Source organism: Chelonoidis abingdonii, chromosome 17 (assembly GCF_003597395.2).
Source record: "Chelonoidis abingdonii isolate Lonesome George chromosome 17, CheloAbing_2.0, whole genome shotgun sequence".
In the NCBI taxonomy this organism is placed as follows: Eukaryota; Metazoa; Chordata; order Testudines; family Testudinidae; genus Chelonoidis; species Chelonoidis abingdonii.
This window is the reverse complement of record NC_133785.1, coordinates 6,266,535-6,289,914: the sequence shown is the minus strand read 5'-3', so window position 1 is coordinate 6,289,914 and position 23,380 is coordinate 6,266,535. Positions and strand designations below refer to the sequence as shown.

The following is a 23,380-nucleotide window of genomic DNA, read 5'->3' as shown; positions in this document are numbered from 1 at the left end:
TAGCCTGATACCTACCGCTTGAAACTTGGAGCAATCAAATTATATGGCTGCTTTTCCCAATAGTCTGCTTTACCTCAACCCAGTAGATCCAAGAGCTTTGGTTAATAAAAAGCTCTGCTCTGAAAAAATAAACCTTTTGTTTTCAATAACAAATTGTGTTTTGTTAGTGGATATGAATGGTCCATGAGTGAGCAGTCTGCAATTCATCACTGAACAATTTCAGTAGCAACACACTAATCCCCATCATAAGAGAACTAACAATGCATTTTGGGGCAGCTAAGTGGAGGGCAAAAGATGGCAGTGGACTGTCAAACTAATCAGTGGGGGAGAAGAGCATATTTACTTACAGATTTATAGAAAAGCAGTGCCCCAAACTACATTTTGATTGTATTTTGGTATATAATATACTGTGTAGTATGTTCTGAATGTACAATAACTGCAATTTGCTAAAATACTCATTTTGTTTTGGAAAATTGTCTCAGTCCAGTTGCAGAATTATCTACTTGAAATGCAAATATTCTCATCAGCAGTGGAACAGTTTGTCCCAAGCAGAATCAATTCATATAGAATTTAGCTGCCACAAGGGTAGCTGGCATCCGTGGCTTCATTGTTTGTTACTATGGAGACTGCTCAGCCTATCCTGAATAGCTGTTAGATCATACAGAAGGATACACATCTCTGTGTAACTTCAGCATTGAGCAAGTTGGATTTCAGATCCAGTTTGTTTTCTACGGCATTCGTAAAGTGTTGCAAGGGGTGATCGATTATGGAGGGTTCGCCCAGGAGGCGCTCAGCTGTGAATATTTTTAGCAACTTTTTTCAGGGTCGGAGGCATTCTTCCTCTGATCCCTTTCTCCGCATACTCCAAAGGCGCCGGAGCTCAGTTGTAGAGGTCCTCTCATCATCCACGCACCGTGTTATGGTGGCCATATCATCTGTAAGCCCTGCAGAGTTGAATGCAACTTTTCCTGAGAAAAAAAGTGAAGTATTTTTAGATTATTGCCAAAAATCATACTTGGGTGTTACAGCTATGTATTATATAACGTGTACTAAAGGTGTATAATCTTATTCAGATATTTAGATGTATATAAATACGTATGAAATATTTCAAAATCATTTTATAGTGGTTATCATTTTATTATATATAATTGTATTTACTGATATCTTACTCAGGGCTTAATCTGTGATTTATTTTTAACTTGTAGAGCATTTCAATTTAACACCTTGGTTTTAGAAAATAATTAAAGCAAAAGATAGCTTAATATGTGTTTGTGCAGGCATGCTGTACATTTCTAGATAAAAGGTGACCGTGATATTTGCTTCATCATGGAGGATATCACATATCTATAATTTCATGAAGAAGGAAACTAAGTTGATATCATGAATTAATTAATATATTAATATAACCTTCAGTGCTAATATAAGCAAAGAATGGTATTTTTATTGTGAATCCTTGCTGCTTAAATCTCTTGAAAAATCTTTAATATACTATATTTTTGTAATTTAATCATTTAAAAGTTTGCTGTATTATATTTTAGGGTAGTGATGATAGTTTGCTAACCTTATGTATTCTGTTTTTCTTTCTGTTGTAGGAAATTCAAGGCGTCCAACCGCAAAATATACTAAGGTAGGGGAACGCCTTCGCCATGTCATTCCTGGTCATATGCAGTGTTCGATGGCATGTGGTGGACGTGCTTGCAAGTATGAAAACCCAGGTCGATGGAGTGACCAAGAGCAAGCTATTAAAGGACTTTACTCTTCCTGGTAATATGCAGTACTCAGTTTCACTAAGCTTAATTATATTAGCTCCATTAGAGAATTTAGGGTAATAAATTTATATTGCATTTTTCTACCAAATATAAACTGCCAAGTTAAGTACAGTATGTACTGGAATAAAAGGTTAGTTAAAAATTAATACTTAGCAGTAAGCCATAAAGGCCTTCATACAAAGCCCATCAAAGTCAATGAAAGACACACATTGTCTTCAGTTGGTTCTGGCTCAGATCCAAAATAATAAATACCTGTTTACAGATTACATGAATGTTCTCAACTACAGACATTTTCCCTTGAAATTTAAATACAATTGTTAAAATATGCTCATTGGTTTAGATTAAAATGAATGAAAACATGATTGAAGATAAAATATTATATCAATAATAATATTGAAAGATTTTTTTCCATCTATATGGTCACTGGAATGTATTTTTAAATTAATATTGACATTTTATAAAAATGAGTTAAGAAGAAACATGTAAAATGTCTCTGAATAGAAATACAGAAATTGTGATCTGGGTAGCCATTATTTGCTTAAGTTTTGTATCATGCTCATCACCATGGTATTTGAGCACCTCTCATAATGGTATTTTGTTATATAACTTAATTGTTTCAGTGGGATTTATAAAACATGTAATCTGATGAAAGACTTTTCAAAAAAGGTATAAATGCACATTGCTCATTATAGATACCTTTTTATCATTTTCAGGAAGCTTATATATTTTGGTAGATTACCCATGAAATTATCATCACAATGAAATATCCATCCAAATTATTAATTTATTTTTTCAGGATAACAGATAATATATTGGCCATGGCTCGACCCTCAACAGAAATTATTGAGAAGTATAACATTATTGAGCAGTTTCAAAGGTAATGAATTTTATTGATAATGAATTGCTCTAGATCTTATTGATATAATCCCTGATCCATTTTTTCCCTCCTACTTAGATTTGGATTGTTGATAAAGGTCCTTTCATTTTAGCAATATGCAGGTAAGCATCCATTCTGCATTTAGGAGAAGTGTATGTTTTAGAAAATAATGGTCAATGAAATTATGGCTGTATATAATGTGACTATTCTGTTCCTTGCTTAAGGTGTGACATAAAAACAGTAATTAACCTTCAGCGTCCTGGGGAGCATGCTAGCTGTGGCAACCCGCTGGAACAAGAAAGTGGCTTTACCTACCTTCCTGAAGCTTTCATGGAGGATGGAAGTAAGTTCCCTCCTGCTGCTTTTCCTCATTAATTACATGTACAGTACAGTACATGCAGATTTTCTGACACACAGCTTTTGGATTAAGAGCAGTTATATAAGGAATACTATACACAAAATATAAAAAATTAAGTTTAGCAAAGTCCAACCTTGGATAGTACATTGCTCCCTCTCTCATGCTACTGTTGGCTGAGGTATGTGGTTGGTGTGTTAAATTTCAGTAGAATGAGCAGCTAGAGTAGATAGGAAACTATGCCTGGTAAAAAGATATAGAGCATATTAACTGTGTTTCAGACATGTTTGTGAGTAATGTGGCACTTTTCAAAATGTCTGTTTCTTTGATTTGAAGAGGTTTGTATCAATACCGTTACTTTTTCATACTGCACTGAGTGTATCTGCTTAAGAAAGTTAAGAGACATTGAGTTAAGATGTGCTTTTATGCCCAAACAGAATGTTACACTTTTCCTATATATAGCTCAGTAATTTTAGTATGAATCACTCGGTTTGTTATACCTTTTCCATTCCAGCTGAGCTTTAGTCTGAAACATCTTAACTACCTCAGCATGTCCATGAAATTCTCACAGCAAGCTCTCTCTGAAATGTGAAAATAATCTGTTTCAAACAAATATATATAGTCAATCCTATTAAGATTATTTTTATTTTTTCAGTACTTTCATTTATGACTAGTCATTTCTCTTCTGCATATGGAACAACAGATTTAACGTTATGTACTAAAGAAAATAATTCTCTCTTTTTTTAGTTTATTTTTATAATTTTGGATGGAAGGATTATGGCGTGGCATCTCTCACTACTATACTGGATATGGTAAAAGTGATGGCTTTTGCCTTGCAGGAAGGGAGGGTAGCTGTTCATTGTCATGCAGGACTTGGCCGAACAGGTATGTGTTCAACTTCAAAAACTAATGTGAACTTATTTTCTATAGGTACAAAATAATGGCAGATATAAATCATTATAGGTTTGTTTAAATTGTATATTTATCACTCGGAGGAGGTATGCCGTAAAGTGATTAAACTTGGAAACAAAATTTATTTGTAAAAAATAAGAGTCATTCTGGCAGAGGCAGCAAGAGAACAAAGCTAACAGATATGAGCTGTGAACCAAAGCTTAGAGAAACTTTGAATCCACGTAACAATCTCCCAGCAATATTGAAACTGTACAGCCTCCTCACCTAAGCAGCTGCTACTCCACATAGTCTCCAATTAAGAAAATAATTCATCTCGTGCTTTTCTGGTCTTGAATACAGTTATCTGTGGTTACCCTCCCAACTCAGACCTTTGGTCTTTGGAGCTTGAGGGTTTCTTTTGGGTTTGAAGGTGTTAAAGATTGTACTTACTTCTGACCCCTCCCCAAATAGGTCTCATTGCCTGGCCCCATCTCTCCAATAGCCACCGTTGCTCCCTATGGGTGTGAGGAGTTTGAAAATGATGCAACTGTGCTGCAAACACAGTTGAGAGAGAAACTGGCATTTTTTAAAATGTGGAGGGAAGCTGGGAAAAAACCTTTAAGCACTCAGAGATGGCATTTAACAAAGTTAATACAAGCTAAGGGGAGATTTAATTTCTTATTTAAAAGGGAGGAAAAAGCTCTAAACCTTAGTCTTCCACTGAGTAGCCACCTCAATTTCAAATTCTCTTACATCCACAGAATGACAGCAATACTGACCTATATCAAAGTAAGGGAAAATAGTTAGGAAGGAGATCAGTGAAACAGCTGCAGGCCTCAAATCCTTGCAGCCAGAAGTAAAGATCCCATTTTGGAGATCCGAGATACAAACAGCTGTATATGCAAGAAATAATAAAATAGGTAGGCTTAGAAAGAAAAAAAAAAATCCACCTGAGGCTGCAGGAGCCTCTCAGGGAACAGAGAGAGCAAAAAGCCAGGTATGGTTCACCAATCTCCTTTGTAATAATGATGTTCTACATTTTGAATATATTTTACATTAATGAATTAGCACCAGTGTGCAGCTGTTAGAGAAAACGGGCTTTTCTCAGGTATGCTTATAGCACAAGGTATCCCCCTGATTTATGCATATAGAACTTCCCCTATAAGAACTACCCTTGAAATCAATGGGAGTCTCTATTTCATTGGGAGGTAAATGAGGCCCCATGTTGTCTGACAGGCACATACTCTGTCAAGGCTATTCTTATGTTAATTTCTTAATTCATTTGGTAAGATTTCCACATGTACTTTTGGGTGCATGTACAACATTGACGTAACTTATAAAAGAGAACATAAAAAGTCAGAAACATGACATCCCAAATCCACACATTAGTGGCTCCCTCCTACCACCTAGTGCTACCTACTGATCCTTCTGACCCACGAAAGCTTGGAACAGAAGACTAGTTTTAGAGTATGATTTGAAGGCTAACATTCTGGTTCTGGTGGACCAAGAGTGGATGCGAGTTCCAGAGAACACTTCACCGAAAATGCACTGCCTCTAGCCCCTTTGCAATTAGACCATGTAACATGCCTCTTCTTATCACTGCTTCCATGATATCACATGGAAAGACAGGCAGTCTTACGTACTGAGTTCCCAAATGATTTACATGAGTATCCTTTTACTGGTGGATAAACTAACAATGGGAAGTTTAATTATTTCCCACTGTACGTACCAGGTACAGGATCAACTTGGGCAGCTAGCAGCAACAGGGGAAACATAAGAGACTGGAAAGTGGTTAAGATTCAGGGAGGAAAAAGCAGCAAAAGAAAAAGGAGATGGCACAAAAATGGTCAGTGTTGGCCATCTAGGGTATTACCAGTAACCTAGTACTAAAGCAGTTCATCTGTCTTATCGAGACAAGTGTTTACCTAGTTCTTTGATACAGCTCTGATCTTTGTATTATGATGCAAAAATTGCATATACACTTAGTTAGACAATAGTACACTATGAATTGGACATAAAAATTACATCCTTATGTGTGTGTATTAATTTTTATTTTATAATGTATTAACATGTTAACCATTTGTCTTTAAATTTTCTAGGTGTTTTGATAGCTTGTTACTTAGTTTTTGCAACAAGAATGACTGCAGATCAAGCAATTCTTTTTGTTAGGGCAAAAAGGCCTAATTCTATTCAAACCAGAGGACAGTTAGTATGTGTAAGAGAATTCACTCAATTTTTGATCCCTCTAAGAAATGTGTTTGCTTGCTGCGAGCCCAAAGCACATGCAGTTACTCTGTCCCAGTATCTGATCCGTCAGAGGCATCTGCTCCATGGTTATGAGAGTAGACATCTCAAGTATGTGCCAAAACTTATTCATCTAGTCTGCAAGCTGCTGTTGGACTTGGCTGAAAACAGGCAAGTGATAGAGGAGGAATTATTAGATATACCAGATCTCTCTTCTGAAATTGAAGAGGCTGTTTCTCAGTTGGACTCTACACAGCTAGATAAAGAGTTAACAAGACAGAACAGTGACACATCAGAGCCATTCTCCCACTCAGTAGTGGGAAATGTCACTTTTGAAACCCAGGATTCTGTTTTCTCCCATGAACACAAATATGATCCTCTTTGGAAGAGGCGGAATGTTGAATGCCTTCAGCCTTTGACTCATTCAAAAAGACGTCTAAGCTATAGTGACTCAGATTTAAGGAGAACTGCATTTCTCCTGGAACAAGGAGAAACTCCATGGACAGTGCCTGCACAAGTACCATTCTTTGACCAACTTAAGCAGCAGAACACTAGGGAACATTTTCTCTCTTCAGGCATTCAGTCTCCTCAGCTGGATTTAAACAAAGAGGCCTTAGTTCGTAGTACATTTATTTTCTGGAGTCAAGGTAAATTCAGTTTAGATGGACAAAACAATTTCTATACAAAAAAATCGCCAAAAGAAGTGCAGCGTAGTAAAACCTTTTCCTCAGGTTTTGAACGTGTACATAATGACAGGGAAGCAAGAACATCAAAATGTAGTTTTGCAAAGGACATTGGTCACAGAAAGAAGCGAGAGACTAATGTATATGGCAGAAGAGTTTGTGCATCTGAGGACTCTGATAATTCTGCTTTAGAAGAAAAATCATCTATTGGATATGAAAGTCAAGATAGTAAAGATCTATTGGAAGCAGTTCCATACATTGTTTTGCAATCAGAATTAAGTCTGGATGCACGAAGAATTTTGGCAGCTAAAGCCCTTGCAAATCTTAATGAATTTATGGATGAGGAGAAAGTGAAACAGAAGGTAGAAATGTGGCAGGTACTACTTTTTCTAAAACATTATTCAATATTGTGTGTTTATTACATGTATATTTAAAGTATAAACAGCAGCAAAAATTCCACTGCTAGCTTGTGAGAGAAGTCTCTGACACCCATATAAATTATACACATTAGACATGCTCTGATATTGAAATTGCCAATCACCTAAATAAAAGGCTCTTGCTTCAACAGAAATATTATGTGGTCAGAGGTCTGAAGTTTGACAAAAACAACTAAAAAAACTAAGCAAAATTTCACTTTACTGTTAGCATCTAACAGAAAGGTAGAAAAATTCTTTCTATTTGTGTTTGTTCAGTCAATTTAAAATCAGTTGATAGCTATAGTCGTAACATTGTTAGTAACATAAAAGTGCCTCAAGATTTTAGGTTAGAGCCAGGTCAGAGCTTTCTCACAGCTAGTCACAGGATTTTGTGTGTAAATAAATAAGAGAATTTAGTAGAAATTTAACTGCTTAAAATCATCAAAACCATATCCTCCGGAACCCATTTGATTTGAAACAGGAATCAGAAGTTGTTTCATATATTCCACGTATAACTGGAGGGCACTGGATTGTACAATGTACTATTTGTGTTGCCGTTCTGGTCTAAAGAGCCACTTGCATTGCAGCCGATTAATGTTGATAGTTTTGTAAAACTGTACCAGCCCTGATAGGGTTAACAAGGGTCTGAGAGGCCAGGTGGGTTATCTGGCATCACCTGCAAGAGGGAGGACCAAGATTAAGAATGAAACCCAGCTGGGGAAGGGCTGGGATAGCACAGTAAAGCCAGGAGGGATAGCAGAAGGGTGCTGCAGTCACTCCCTGGGATGAGGGAAGTTGTCAGAGACCAGGAGGAGAGTAAGCCCTGAGATTCTGCCCTGGAGTAAGAAGTCTAGCAAGAGGCTAGAAGGGGGTGGAGTAGCACCAGGAGCAGAGTCAGCTCCCGTGGTAAAACCAGAAACAGGCAAGGGAGGGCAAAAGGCTGGGTAAGAGGGAGCCATCAACTGGGACAGGGACTGATTAGACCTGGATTGCTGGTTTTAAGGTCTCTCTGGCTGGAATCTGGTGTAATTCATGGGCCTGGGTTCCCCTGCCACCTGCTGGTTTAGTGGCTCTTGAGCCCCACGCTGGGGTTGGACACCATCTTGAGAAGGCATGTGGGAGAGGTCCTCTGGACTTTGTAATCGTGGAAAGGGGTGGACTAAACAGTGACCTCGTTGGAGGGCCAACTGACCAGAATAAAGACTATTGCAGAGTGAACAGAAGGGGTGACCTAATGCTGTGAGATCTACTTTCCCAGTTCTAGGCAGGAGAAGGTATGCTAGCAACAAGTGGGAACCTCATTACAGGAGGAAATATATTCATGGGGCTGATAACTGTCTCCTTTGTGCACAAGTCTAACAAGTGCTGCTAAAAGCAAAGAAAATCTTAGCAGAAGTAAATAGATGGTGCATTTTTATTTTTGTTAGAAAGAACTGAATTCTCGAGATGGAGCTTGGGATAGAATTTGTGCCGAGAGAGATCCTTTTGTCCTTTGCAGCTTGATGTGGTCCTGGATAGAGCAACTAAAAGAACCTGTTATAACCAAAGAGGATATTGACATGTTGTCAAAAAAATGCACAGAATCACCAGAAACTCTTAACTTACTAGCAAAGGTAAACACTATATATGTCAATTCATTATTTTACTGAAAAGTACAGATTAACTCAAGCTTTGCATCAGTTGCCCTTAAACAAGGAATTTATATTTTTAAAGGTAACTTGCAATAAAACAAATTTCAAACTCCATAAAAATCAAATGAAAATGTATCTTGATAATTCACAGTAAGTTTTAATCAATGCTTAGATGCTCTGGTGATGGGTACTTTAGAAATATCCAAGATAGATAAAATCTTAGAGCTGTAGTCAATAGAAACTTGATTTCCATGTGTGCTGGCTGGAGGTACCACAGCCTGCTGCAACCTGAAATTGAGAGAGACAGAAGGCAAGGAACTCTTTCCCTTTAGCTTTCCCTAACACCAGGTCTGGCAACAGTGCTTAATATTGACCACATTATAGTCCTATGCATCTTCAAAGTACTGTGCAAACATCTAATCCTGTAGCACTGAGAGGGTTGGTGCAGAGGGTGTGAGGAACTGACAGATCCAAGTAGTAAATGCTTCAGTAGTCTGGCCAAGTTTCATTACATAAATCAAAGCTCTGGACTTCCATATTCTCAAATCATGATGGGGAATAAGTCATTCTGCCCTGAAACATTTGCATTATGTTTTCTATAAAGGGATAAATAAATCCTTTTAGCTATTCTACCTTTTCAGAACATTTCCTTATAAACCGAGTTTGTGTTCTAGAATTCTCAGTCACATGACAAATCTTCCAGTTCTTTGGGTGCTCTTTTTGTTTCTGGATTATTTGTGTAGAAAGTAGGGCACATTCTAATACCCCCCTCTGCTCACAGTTACACATTTCCTCGAGCAGCAGGTGGTAATTGCCTTCTCTGCAGTCTACTTCCATGACATTCAGTTTCTCTCAGTTCAGGGTTTTGAAATGTCATGCTTCTTCCTGAACTGAGTTCATCAGGGTTTTATTATTTTGGCTGAATAAAAGATAAAGTAACCGTTTGATTCTTGAAGGTAAACTAAGCATCAAAATTAATTATTTGATCTTACCCATTTGTTGTTTATCTTCCTACATTTGTTGTTGTAATGTATGTTTGCCCTTAAAAGCTGCCTGCCCAAGTGGAGATTATCTCCCCCAAGATCTGGTGGTGAGCCTAATGTGGAAGAGGAAATCAGCTTCCTTCAGAACACCATTTCCCTCATTCACCCAGACATTTTTTTTGGTACCCCTTAGGGCTGGTCTACACTACGGGGTAAAATCGATTTTAGATACGTGATTTCAGCTACGTGAATAACGTAGCTGAAGTCGAATATCTAAAATCGATTTACTCACCCGTCCTCACCGCGCGGGATCGATGTCCGCGGCGCACCATGTCGATTCCGGAACTCCGTTGGCGTTGGTGGAGTTCCGGAATCGATATAAGCGCGCTCAGGGATCGATATATCCCATCTAGATTAGACGCAATATATCGATCCCCAAGCAATCGATTTTAACGTGCCAATACGGCGCGTAGTCTAGACGTGGCCTTAGAGACCCTTCTGTGGGATTGTGATCCACACTGGAAAGGGAGTTGGGCAGGCCATGGGTGGGAGTGAGATGTTAATTGAGGAGAAAGGCTTAGGAGTATATACTTCCCTGAGCCCTATAGTCTTTCCTAGGAAAAGATAATACAATCTGGAGCTGTATAATTTTTTGTGCCTTTTCACAATAGGGATTCCCCAACTTAGGGGGTGGACTCTAAGTGGACAGCCATGGGTAGGAGAGTGCATTGGAGCATGTATCTATTGGAATGGTACTGTCAAAGAGTGGGGCTTGGGAAACCTAGGGTAGGGGGAAGGGGAAGCATGTGCATGGATAGACCTGACTCCTAGAAGTTTCAGAGGATCCCTGGGGTTTGTGTCATGGGGCTACTCACATTCTGCAGGAGAATTGTTGTAATAGTTGCACCTACAAGTTTTACCCCAATTGTGGGCTCAGTTGTAAGAAGTGAGTGAAAGTTCATAAAATGTCACAATAACCTGTAACAATAAACATTGATGGAGAAAAGGTGCAAAAGGAAGACAGACTGAATTAGTCCAAACAAAAAAGCCTACCGAAACAACTCAAAAATCGTGTTAAGATCATGTCTCATAAACAAGAGATGCATGGGACCAGATATCAGTGAACCAAAATTGTTGGAAATTAGGCCTAATTGGTGGGCAAAAAAATAGGAGGATGGATTAGTTTACTCATCACTCCCTTTTGGAGTCCTTAAAAGATTTTATAGGAAAGTTGGGATGGACATAAATGCTGGATGACTGAAAGAGAAAGTAAGGGGAAGAGTGAGTTTCATCATGATGATGGCTGCCATTCCCACCCTGTTCTGAAATATCAGGATCCAGCATGACACCGTTGTGCCTCCTTCATCCTAATCCTGAGAGATGTTCTGATCATACTGGCCCAGAGAAAGGGAACCAGATGACACTGCCACCTCCAGTAACTCTGGCTAAAGCCCGAATATTACCTGGGATGCGAGACTGTCAACCTCCCTCACTCCCGTTGTGTGTCCTTTTCCTTCTCCTCCTTATTTCATCTTTTTCCTATCTCTCTCCTTTTTCTTTCTGTTTAGTAAGAGCTGGGTTAGCTGGTCAAGACTGTATTTCACAACACTCCTGTAAGCCTGTGGCCAGAAAGAGGCAGCTAAAAGCAATTTCCTGAACATCCCAGTGCTAGTACAAGTTTACCAGGTCTCAGAGTGGCTGGTAAGGCCATGTGCTGTGGCCTTTATTTTTTCCAGCAGTGAGATTGCAAGCAAAAACTGACACCAGAGACAGAAGTTGAATTTTCTATCTTTGCTGTTCCTCTCTCTCTTCCCTCTTGTGTGTGTTTATCTTGTTTTGTTTTTTAGAAAATGGGATCAGACTTTAACAGCAACAACAACAGTTCCAGCCGCTCTGAAGTAACTTCTTTTTTTCCGCAAAAGGACAATTACCATTTCTATCATCCTGAAGACTTTCAACATGGGTTTTTCTTTCTAAAAATTCTCTACTGTTAAAGGGAACAAGAGAGGTCATTAAATGAAAGCTTTAATACTTTACATTTCAAATGCTGTTAACAGTCCTCCTCCACCCTTTTTGTGTGTGTGTGTGTGTGTGTATATATCTTTAATGGTGTATTTGCCATGATACTAAGCAGGCTTAGATCTCTGTATACCAAATCCTGAACCTTGCCTGAAACTGTTTAATATTGGACTGTTTCAGGATACGTTGACACCTTTGTCCCATATATTTCATCAAAATTAACACAACAGAACCTCGCTTCCCATTACTGAACAATTATGTAAGAACTCTGCAGGAGAATCCTTGTGGAATTTATTCCCCTGGATTTTATTGCAAGTGCGGTTAATGTGGTCTACAGTTCTTGGCGTACTTTTAACAATTATTTAAATGTTTTCCTTGAAAATGTTTCCTTTTTAATAACTTTATATTTCTTTTACCCACTAGGAACAATATCAGACTATTCTTTGTATTTTCCATTGTGTAGTGAATTTGCAGACAATACCAGCTGATGTGGAGGAAGCCTTACTTACCCGGGCCATTAAAGCTTTCACTAAGGCAAGTAGCAACTCGCCCATGAAATTGTGATTGTGTTGTAGATTATGGAGGATGAAGTAATAATCTTAGCCAAAAATTTTAGTAATTCATTAATAATTATTATACTGACACTTATCTGCTTCAAGGTATAAAAGTTTTGTCATAGCAAATCCTCCCCAAAGCACAGAAAAATATTCCACACAGGTCAACTGTGGGTGTTGAGTATTGAATGGAGTAAAAATAGTGCCTTCAATCACTATTTTGTTGTTCTCTGGCTTCGTTTTTATGTCTTGCTAGGCCACTTCCACTGGGTAGAAGTTGAAGTTAGACTATTTCAAACTGGAAATAAAGCGCACACTTTTAACTGTGAAGATAATTAGCCTTCTTTTGTTTGAGTCTCCCTCAGTACCAGGGTGGAAGTTTACATGGCTAAGACTATCTCTGGACTTTAAAATCTGCCCTGCTTTTGAGGCAGCTATAGCTGTGAAGGATGAACATGTTAAATATATTTTTTGTTTAGGAGAGTCACATATTACAGACAAATGTTCAATTTACAAATCCTTCTCTGAGCACATGCAGAGAGCTTATGCCATGTTTGTTTAAAAATGTTTGATGCAAAAGTCAAATCAATGAAGAGCTTTTTGTACTCTCGAGGTTCTTCTTGAAAGCAATCTGCTGCTTTAAAATCAGTGTATGTTAGTGTTTCTGTTATCAGAAACACTATTTTGGGACCTAACAGGACTTCTGGCTCTAAGAGATCTCGTGCTTCTCAGAAATATGCTAAGCCGTCTCTTCAGTTCTTTCTGTGTCATTCAGCAACTGCTATTGCCCTCGGTAGGAGAAAGCATAGATCTTCCAACGGTGTTCAACTCCTCCATATTGGCCAAGAAGAGATCTGAGATTCATCACACTGATGTTTTCAAACTGCCTCCTTCCAAAACTAATTGGTGCTATGAGTCTTCAAGGGCTGCGGAATATTACTCTGCTTCTTCGGTACCATGTTGTCTGTCTCTGGCAACCAATACCTCTTTCTTTGTACTAACTTGATTGGTACCATCTGTCACAGATTTTTTTAGTATTGCATATTAAGAAGATCCCATGTATTGAGACTTCCATACTGATACTGTTGAGATTGGTTCTTCCCACCTTGGTGCCCATTCCTCTCTTAATGCAGGTGGCTTTCACGAATTCTCCAACCACAGCAATCACTGCAGAACCACAATCTCCTCACTTAGATATTTCTCCAGTATCAACAGAATCTACGTCCCTTATGCTACTGGAACCAAAGATACTGATTATGAAAACCTCCCTGTGATCATCATCTGTGGTACCAATATCTACTTCTCAGAGATTGGGGTCTGGATCTCTGCAGCCTGTTAAAACTCCTCAGAGATCCATACCACTCTTGGAGGAGTTCTACTTCTCTGCCTCTTTGTCTCATGACAGTAGAAGCCCTTCTTCTAGATTCTCGTCTCTTTTTCCTAGGCTGGCTCCTGAATGAGACTCAAGAAGGAGTCCTTCTCATTATGGATCCCATACTTCTGGTATTTCATCCCATATTGTGGCATTGTATGCCTTTCTCATATGAGATGCAGTCTTGACCATAGTAGTCAGGGTGGAAGCATCACCATTTTCCTGCTCTTTATTCATCCAGATCTAGGTCTAGAATTTGATCACCGTCTCCTGAGGAACCATCTAAGATAGCCCAAATATGTAACCAGGAGCTTGTCTAGCAATTTGAACAAAAACCTCATACTGAGGAGTAAGATCTTATGGAGGAACATGAGTATCAGCTGATTCCTTTGGCTTTTCATCTTCCTCATCAGATGAAGGTGTACCATGATCTGCTCTTTCCACAGTCAATTTCAAGGTCTTTCACAACCTTCTTAAAAGATAGCAGAGATCATAGATACTCCTTGAAGTTGTTGAGGAAAGGTCTCACAAGTTATCTAGCAATTTGCATCTGGTTTCCCAGGGTTGATTGGTATGGGAAAATGATCAGGCTATCCTTGAGTCAGTTAAAGATATGTGGCAGGGTCCTGCATCTAAAAGAGCAGATCTTAAATATCAAGTTGCCTCCAGGGGTTTGAATATTTCTCGACCCCTGGCCCCGAGTTTTTAGTAGTAATAGTAGTGCTCATGAAAACTCCAAGCAGCCTGGTCCTCCTAAAACTACATCTAGGGTTAAGGAGAGCATAAGATCTCACAGTTGAGCAAAAAACTTCTTCAGGACATCAGGGACAAATCAAAAGCAGTAGCTTTTGGAAGGACGGCAGCTGACAAGTGTCTTTGGAGGCTTCTGACACTGCAGCTAGGACAATGGCTACTGTAGTAACTATATGCTGTCATAAATAGATAGCTAAGGGTTAATGTTTCTTTTACCTGCAAAGGGAACCAAACACCTGACCAGAGGACCAATCAGGAAACCGGATTTTTAAAAGGGAACATGAGTATCAGCTGGATCTTTGCTTTTCATCTTCCTCATCAGATGAAGGTGTACATGATCTGCTCTGTCCCACAGTCAATTCAGGTCTTTCACAACCTCTTACAAGTAGCGAGATCATAATATCCTGAAGTTGTTGAGGAAAGTCTACAAGTTATCTAGCAATTGCATCTGGTTTCCGAGGGTTGATTGTTGGGAAACATGATCAGGCTAATCCCTATGAGTCAGTAAAGATATGTGGCCAGGGTCCGCATCTAGAAAGAGCAGATGCTGTAATAATACAAGTTGCCTCCAGGGGTTAATTTTCGACCCTGGCCCGAGTTCTTAGTAGTAAAGCTGGCCATAGAAACTCCCAGCAGCCGGTCCCCTAAACTAACTCGAGGGTAAGGAGAGCAAAAGATCTCAACAGTGAGCAAAAACTTCTTCAGGACATCAGGGACAAATCAAAGCCAGTAGCTTGTTGGAAGGACTGGCAGCTGACAGAGTGTCTTGGAGTTCGACAGGCAGCTATTGGACAATGGGCTACGCTGTTAAGTAGTATGCTGTCATAAATCGATGAGTCTAGGGTTCATTATGTCTTTTACCTGCAAAGGCGCCAACAACCTGACAGGGACAATCAGGAACCCGGATTTTAAAGAAAGGGAGGAACCTCAGGAGGGGTTTGGGCTTTCGAGTCTGTGTCTGTGGTCTTTCGGCTATCGGAGAACAACTTTTTTTTCTAATCCATCTTCCTGCTAGCCTTCTAGCTACCAAGTTGTAAGTACAAGGAGCAAGCAATAGGCGTTATATGCTATCTTGTTTTGTGTTTATCGCCATGTTGTGCTGGCGGATTGGTTGAAATTGGCTATTTTTGATCAGACTGGTATCCTAATTCTATAGCAATGGCCGTATGAGCTTTTTTTATGTCGAGGTGATTTACTCTGTAATTCTTCTTTTTTATATAAGTTTCTTTAAGACTTGCGGAGATCTTTTCTCTAGTACGGCTACGGACAAACACGGGAGGTGGGAAAACTCTGTTGGTTGCTTGACTAGGTTTGAAGGCAGAGCACTCAGGGGAGGTAGATTTGCCTCTTGTTGTATGCAAGGAAAGATACGGCATCGCGCTCAGGCTAACGCCAGGAAAGGCGGGAGCGGGGGATGAGGTAGGGAGACCCAGGCTCTGGGTTTGCGGGGGGGTCTTGGGGGTCCCCCAGGGATAGGTTGGGGCGACTTGGGGGCGATCAGGAGCCCTGAATCCTGATTGGTGGCAGCGAGATCAGATCCAAGCTGGTAGTAAGCTTGGAGGTTTCATGTTAGCTTCTCAGTTTATGAACGCTAAGGTTCAGAATCTGAGTAGGAGGCTATTATATATGCAGAACATTCTGGCTGCAATAGTAAGAAATTCCAAAAGAGCTTCACATCATAGGAACATAAGAACAGCCATATTGGATCAGTCCAATGGTCCATCTAGCCCAGTGCTAGATGCTTCAGAGGGAATGAACAGAACAGGGCAGTTTCGAGTGATTGGTCCTATGTTGTCTAATCCCAGCTTCTGGTGGTTGGAAGTTTAGGGACATTCGGAGCATTGGATTGTGGGTGATTGAGGACTTTCCTTTTGAGGGCTACAATCTTTTCATCTTGAAGACTGATTAGGTGCTTCATGCACTGAAGAACTTGAGAGCAACCTTTTGATTTTTGGCCTCTGTGTTGCATACCAGAGGAAAAAGCAAACAAAACCACTGGCCTTCTCAAAACAGAGATTTCCATCTTCTTATTCATACCAGCAAAGAATTTCTGAATTGTACAAGGAAAAAAACTCTTAAAAGAAAAGCCCTCCATCTACTATTAATGTGCATTCATCATAGGACCACAGGCTACAGGTTTGATGCCTGGGTCAAGAGTTGTGGGCTAGTTTGTTGAGGATCTATGCCCTTTCTCCCCTCTCTTTCTTTGGTAATTGCCTTGTTTGCAGATGCATGGGCTTCAGTTAATACCAACCAGTGGGTCTTAGAAGTTATCTACCAAGAGTATTCAATTCAGCCCCAGTTTATGCCAACTCTGCACTCTCTTCCCTGTCTCTTTTCAGGGACACTTAACACAATAGTCTGGTGCAGGAGGAGATAGATACTCTTCAGGGTGTGATTGAGATGGTGCCTTTAGGGTTGTGTGGCAAGGGCTTCTATTCTCACTATTTCCTCATTCCAAGAAAGAAAGGAGGGTGGTATTCTATATTAGATCTCAGAGGGCCCAACAAAGTCATCAGGAGCTTCAAATCTCAGATGACCACCTTTTTCTTCAGTAATTCCTTCTCTAAATCCCATGAACTGGTTTGCAACTCCTGACCTTCAGGATTCTTACTCCCATGTGGCAGTCCATCCAGCTCTCAGGAAGCTTCTTCATTTCATGGTCAGTGGACATTATTGCTGGATCAGAGTCCTCCCTTTCCGTCTCTCAGCAGCTCTGAGTGTGTTTGCAAAATGCTTTTCAGTGGGAGCAGCTGTGCAGAGGAGACAAGGCATTCACATGTATCCCTACCTCATTGACTTTTTATGGCTTTTGGTAGCAAATCTAAAGGTCATGCTGTTTCCTCTGAGGCTCTTGAAGTGGATTTCAGACTATATGAAGATATCCTATGCGTTGAATAAACTACCCCTTCCTTCTAGAGTTAGGGGGCATACTTTATTAGAGCTCAGTCTACATCTGTAACTTGTTTCAGGGGAATCCCTGTTTCTGAGATTTTTAGGGCAGCTGCTTGGAGTTCTGTTCATACATTTACCGATCAATGCTTCATTGTGGTAGCCTCTAGATCAGATACCCAATTTGGCAGGGCTAGCCTACAGATATTTTAAATAGGACTCCTATCCCTCACCTCCTTGAGAGGTAGTTGTTAGCCACTCACCTATAGTGGGAACTATGTGGACAAATGCTTGAAGAAAGAGAGGTTACTTAACTGACAGTAACTGGAGTTTAAAGTGCTTTTTCCCCCCCATGGTTCCCACAACCCACCCACTTTCCCCCCAAATAGTCTCTATTAGTGAAGGAACTGAGTGATGGTTGGGGCTGCTTTGCTCTTTATACTCTGAGGGGCACAACTGAAACTTCTGGCTAAAAGATTCTTGGCTTGTATGCATGGGGCATGCAAATCTGCACTGAGATCTGTACAGACAAAAGCATAGTAAATTTCAGTTACTGTAATGTAAGTCACCTCTCATTGTGTTTTGGCAGACCTCAAGCAAAAACCAGGTAGAATATTCATTTTCTGCTCATACTTTTCCCTTGGTCATATGTCAGTCTCCCTGAGGGGAAGTTTGTCATAAACAGATAGCTAAGCGTTAATGTTTTTTTTACCTGTAAAGAGTTAACAAAGGGAACCAAACACCTGACCAGAGGACCAATCAGGAAACAAGATTTTTCAGATCTCAAAGGGGGGGAAAGTTTTGGGTGTGTGTTCTTTGGTCTCATCTCTGTTGCTCTCTTGGCTCTGAGACTGATTTCTCTATCTCCAGGCTTTCTAATCTTCTGTTTCCAAGTGTTTAAGTACAAAGGTAGAAGACAATAGGCTTATATTATTTTTTTGTATTTACATGTGTGTAGTTTGCTGGAATGTTTTAAATTGTATTTTTTTTTTGCATAAGCTGTGTAAAGTCATTTTGTTTTTCTTTTAATGCCAATTGACCCTGTATAGGTCACTCTTTAATATAGAGACCATTTTTATGTCTTTCTTTTTTGATATAAAGCTTCTGTTTTAAACTGTGGATTTTCTATCTGGTTAAGGCTCAAGGTGGATAGATCTCGTGGCCAGGATTATGCTCTCTCAGGGAAAGACTGGAGGGGGAAAAAGGAGGAGGTGGGAAAGGTGAAATGTCCTCTCTGTGTGTGTGGTTCAAGGACTGGAACAAGGTGATCTCCTAGTGTAGCCCAGAGGCAGGAAAATCTGGGAGAAGGTACAAGAAGGGGAAGGGAAGTGGGTTATTTCCCTTTGTTGTGAGACTCAGGGGATCCGAGTCTTGGGGTCCCCCAGGGAAGGTTTTGGGGAGACCAGAGTGAGCCAGACACTGGAATTTCTGGCTGGTGGCAGCGCTATCAGATCTAAGCTGGTAATTAAGCTTGGAGGTTTCATGCAAGCACCCACATTTTGGACGCTAAGGTTCAGAATTGGGACTTACGGTTTAGTAAATTTCAGTCACTGTAATGTAAGTCACCTCTCATTGTGTTTTGGCAGACCTCAAGCAAAAACCAGGTAGAATATTCATTTTCTGCTCATACTTTTCCCTTGGTCATATGTCAGTCTCCCTGAGGGGAAGTTAAGCTTCACTAATAAGGCTGGCATCACTGTTTGATTCAGTTTGGATCCTCCTCCCCTCCCCCAGATAAGTCTTCCCGCCTCAGTAATTAAGATTAACATTGTCCTCAACTTTATCTAAACTAACTAAGATGCTTTTTTCCGGCCCATGATCTAGTGATTATGGAAGAGTTGTGTATGTTGTTCCTGTCATCAATTGGGGCAGTACCTGCAAATTATCTAAGTATCTCTGAAGGAATATTTGGTAATATTGTAGTTTTACAAATGAAGGTCATTTGCACTAACTATAGAAACTATAGCCCCAGTATTTCAGAGCCTTAGTGTGTATAATATATAGAATAGAAACCTGTTCTGGTCAGATCAAAATACGGTTTAGGTGAAATAAGATTAGAAAAGGACTAACAATGTACATTTGTTAAGCCCACACACCATGAATAGTAAAGCTAGTAGTGTGCACAGAATTCTGCATTTAGTGGGTCAGAGCCTCAGCTGGGGTAACTTGATGTAGCTCCATTGTCAAATACTGGTTATTTTTTATAGGGCCCATCCTTCCTATGCTAGTTATCATGGAGGGCAGAGGAAGCATGTGCAACATGTGAAATCTATACCTATTACTGTTTTGTCCCCCTGGCCAGGAACTAAGGCTTCCACACCATTACCTGTAGATTATCCAAGAACTGTGCACATGGATTTATCTTGTCTCTGATCTGCCTCCCAGATTCACCATTTTCAACTAGACCAGGGGTAGGCAACCTATGGCACGTGCAAGCTGGTTTTCAGTGGCACTCATGCTGCCTGGGTCCTGGCCACTGGTTTAGGGGGCTCTGCATTTTAATTTAATTTTAAATGAAGCTTCTTAAACATTTTAAAAACTTTACATACAACAATAGTTTAGGTATATATTATAGACTTATAGAAAGAGACCTTCTAAAAATGTTAAAATGTATTACTGGCACGTGAAACCTTAAATCAGAGTGAATAAATGAAGACTCGGCACACCACTTCTGAAAGGTTGCTGATCCCTGAACTAGACCCTGGATAGTATGGTTTCATAACCCATGCTCTCAAGCACTCCATGTGCTGCAACAGCCATCTGAACTCCCCTCACATGAAGGAGAAAGTCGTGCCAATTAACAGAACCTCAAATTGTGTTCGTTTGTGCAATGTTCTCTTGCAGGTTTGGGTGGAGTGAAGGAATCCAGAGCCTAACAATTTCTCCCAATCTTCCATGGTCATGGAACTAGAATTCTGCTGGGTAGGGACACAAAGGGGAACATGTAGCAGAAGTGAAGTCCCCTCCCCTGTTCCATGGATGCATGGTCTTTATCCACATACACAGGTGGTGGGGAGCATGGGATATATACATATAAACAAGTGATTATAAAAGCAGATGTAAAGCTTTGTGAAGGTTAAATTTAGTCATATGGTAGGTTCTGGTGATGGTGAACTCAGAGCATCTTTCCTCTGATAAAGTATTTGAAATAATTTGAAAAGAAGGATCATATCTAACGCACAACCATGCTTCAACTAGTAGCCATTCAGACTGTAGACATCAGCATGACATCTCTCCTCCTACCTCTTTTATTTCTAACCGCCATTTTTTTTAACCTGTCAGTAGGTAGAACTGAAGTACTCTGCAATAGTTTTGTTCAGACCTGTGGGGATTTATGAAAAATACCTATTTCCTGGTTTAAAATAAGTATATGAAAATGCATCTGGTACTTTGTATTTTAAAATATGTATTATTTAGTGTTTTCTGTCTGTATTGTGCCATGTCATACAGTACTGTAAAACATTAAAATTAATTTCTCCCTTTTCCCAGATGAGTTTGGATTCTGAAAATGGACCACAGGTTTACAACACTCTGAGAAAAGTATTTAAACAAATACTGGAAGCAAAAAGAAAGGAGGCCAAAAAAGAAACAGATAACCTCTCTTGATGTTTACACAGTTATGCTGGGGACTTCAGTGGTCCTGTCAAATTATCTTTCATTTACCAGCTACAGTATTTTGTGCTAATTGGCATGTATTGACCAAATTTTAGTTTTAGTTAAAGAACTTTTTTTTTAAAAAGGGAGCTGTAGTGAGCCTTATTCCATTTACAGCTTTAAAAAGTTGATATTTTAATGAGCTGCTACTGTGTGACTGTACTGTAGCATTTGGTTTGAAGCAATATGCTTTTATATTGTGAACTCTGTTTTAAAACTGTATTTATTGATTTAGAAGTCTCATCAATAAGCTATATTTTTTTATGGTAAACAATTGCCACAATGTCAGTGCCATGTTACACAATTATTTAATGTATTAATGTTTACATTAATGATACTTCATTTTACTTTACAGTGAATAAATACTGACAACATTCTGATGTATTTATTGGGTTCTTTGGAAATCTTAAAATAAGATTAGTTGTAGTAGTAAACAAATTTGTAGGAAAAAATTCTCTATAAATAGGCTGTAGTAAATCACCACGTCTTAACGTTGTTTTCTTGTGTCAAAAAACCCCCCAACCCTAACAAGCATTTAACTTTTCAACATATGTTGCTTATTTACCAACTTTTATATATTTTTAGGTATTTTAATATAAAAGGTTTCTGAAATTATTTTATTTTTAATGGAAAGTTGAATGTATGTGAAGGTGCTTGAAAGGAAAGAGTAATCTTTTCCAGCTGGCTAGAGAAACCTACAGATGTTTGAAAAGTTATTTAAATTTGAAACTTTATTCAAAGGCTTCATTTTTTATTCATGCTGAGTCATAACTTACATGAGTAACCTATAAAAATTAAACCAGTGAAAATCTTAAATGTAAAAAGTGTATTGCAGATGCTAAAGTATTGTGTTGCTTTTTTGTCTATTTATTTCATTAAAGACATCTATGTATACTCCAAAGAACAATTTCTGTTTATGGATTAGGATTCAAGTTGGTTCCCCAATTTGCAGGGTTACAGCTCATATGGTAAGATAAACTTGAAAAAATCCTTTCCTGTTCTAAAATATTTAGCTATACAACACCATCAGTGATTGCATATATTCAGTTAAAAATAGGAGTGTTTGTTATGTTCATAATTTATAAATGCTAACTGCATGATAACTCCATAAACCAAATTCAAAGCCAATCAGTTCCTGACTTTATAGAATGATCTTAAAATGTGTACATGTGAAAGTAAAATAGTGTATATGAATCACACCCAAAAAACGTTGTAAACTAAAACTCTAGAAAATCACCAGCTAAGGCAACACTAACATCCAGATTACGTTCAATTCACATGCCTTTATCATCCATCTATAATACCCAAGTGCATTCATAGGTTTCACAGCTCCACAAGAAATTCTTTTCAACTTCCACCATTCAAAAACCTATAAAGTACAGATCCAATTCCTCACATGCCTAGCCTTCATTCCAAACTCAGAATGGTTTAGGTTGTAGTAACAAATTAGTTATTTAAACTTAAATGTCTATTAAGTTTAAGTTTAAATAAGTCTATTCAACTTATGTTCATTAGTATCAGAGGAGTAGCTGTGTTAGTCTGTTCATTAGCTATATTAACCTTTCTAAGATTAAGATTAAGGTTAGGCACGTGTTTGAGGAACCAGATGTGTGCACTGTGATTGACTGTATGGTGGATGCAGACTTGCTGGCCACACCCAGAGGATGGTTGGAGGAGTGTGGCTAATTACCACTGTGCCCCCTACTGAAGGCCCCAGGAGTGAATGTGGGGGCTGTGGATGGAGGAAGTGCAAGTATGGTTATCGTCTGCCCATGGCAGAAATGGAAGAGATGAGATGGAGGACACGTTTTGGGGAAGTAGAGCTCTCTTTGGGGACATGGGGAGGGAATCATATATCAGCAGGAATCGGATGGAACAAGAGGGAGGACAGGTGCTGGGAAGCAGGGCTCAGTCAGTTGGCACAGGAGGCAGGGTGGCTCCAGGCACCAGCCCAGCAAGCAGCTGCTTGCGGCAGCCAACAGTGAGGGGTGGCATGTCCGGGTCTTCGGTGGCATTTTGGTGGTGAGTCCCTCACTCCCTCTTGGAGCAAAGGACCTGCCACCGAATTGCCGCCGAAGACTGAAGCGGCAGTGGTAGAACTGCAGATCGCGAGTGCGGCTTTTTTTCTTTTTTTTTCTTTTTGCTGCTTGGGGCGGCAAAAACCCTGGAGCCAGCCCTGACAGGAGGAGAAGGGGAGGGGGCTTTAGTAACGTGGCATAACGGGGTAGCTGATGAGGGAGCATTAGGGTCCTGTACCATGAGCACAGTAAGAGTGACACTGTGTCAG

The 23,380-nt window shown here is 39.6% G+C and overlaps 1 protein-coding gene across 4 annotated transcripts in view; it reads left to right on the top strand.

Moving 5' to 3' along the window:
• The window catches only part of PTPDC1 (protein tyrosine phosphatase domain containing 1), a 47,572-nt gene extending 26,159 nt beyond the window's left edge, over nucleotides 1-21,413 (top strand). For 2 of the 4 annotated variants that reach the window (XM_032799619.2, XM_032799620.2), the window contains exons 4-11: nucleotides 1,593-1,764; nucleotides 2,566-2,646; nucleotides 2,871-2,989; nucleotides 3,749-3,886; nucleotides 5,992-7,196; nucleotides 8,663-8,848; nucleotides 12,292-12,402; nucleotides 20,929-21,413. In XM_032799619.2, the coding sequence (XP_032655510.1) occupies nucleotides 1,593-1,764; nucleotides 2,566-2,646; nucleotides 2,871-2,989; nucleotides 3,749-3,886; nucleotides 5,992-7,196; nucleotides 8,663-8,848; nucleotides 12,292-12,402; nucleotides 20,929-21,045 (2,129 nt within the window). In that variant the 3' untranslated portion in view covers nucleotides 21,046-21,413. Of the gene's footprint in view, nucleotides 1-653; nucleotides 981-1,592; nucleotides 1,765-2,565; nucleotides 2,647-2,870; nucleotides 2,990-3,748; nucleotides 3,887-5,991; nucleotides 7,197-8,662; nucleotides 8,849-12,291; nucleotides 12,403-20,928 lie in introns of those variants that run through there. The other 2 variants (XM_032799616.2, XM_032799628.2) reach the window with 2 other exon arrangements.
• Nucleotides 21,414-23,380: the final 1,967 nt, after the last annotated feature.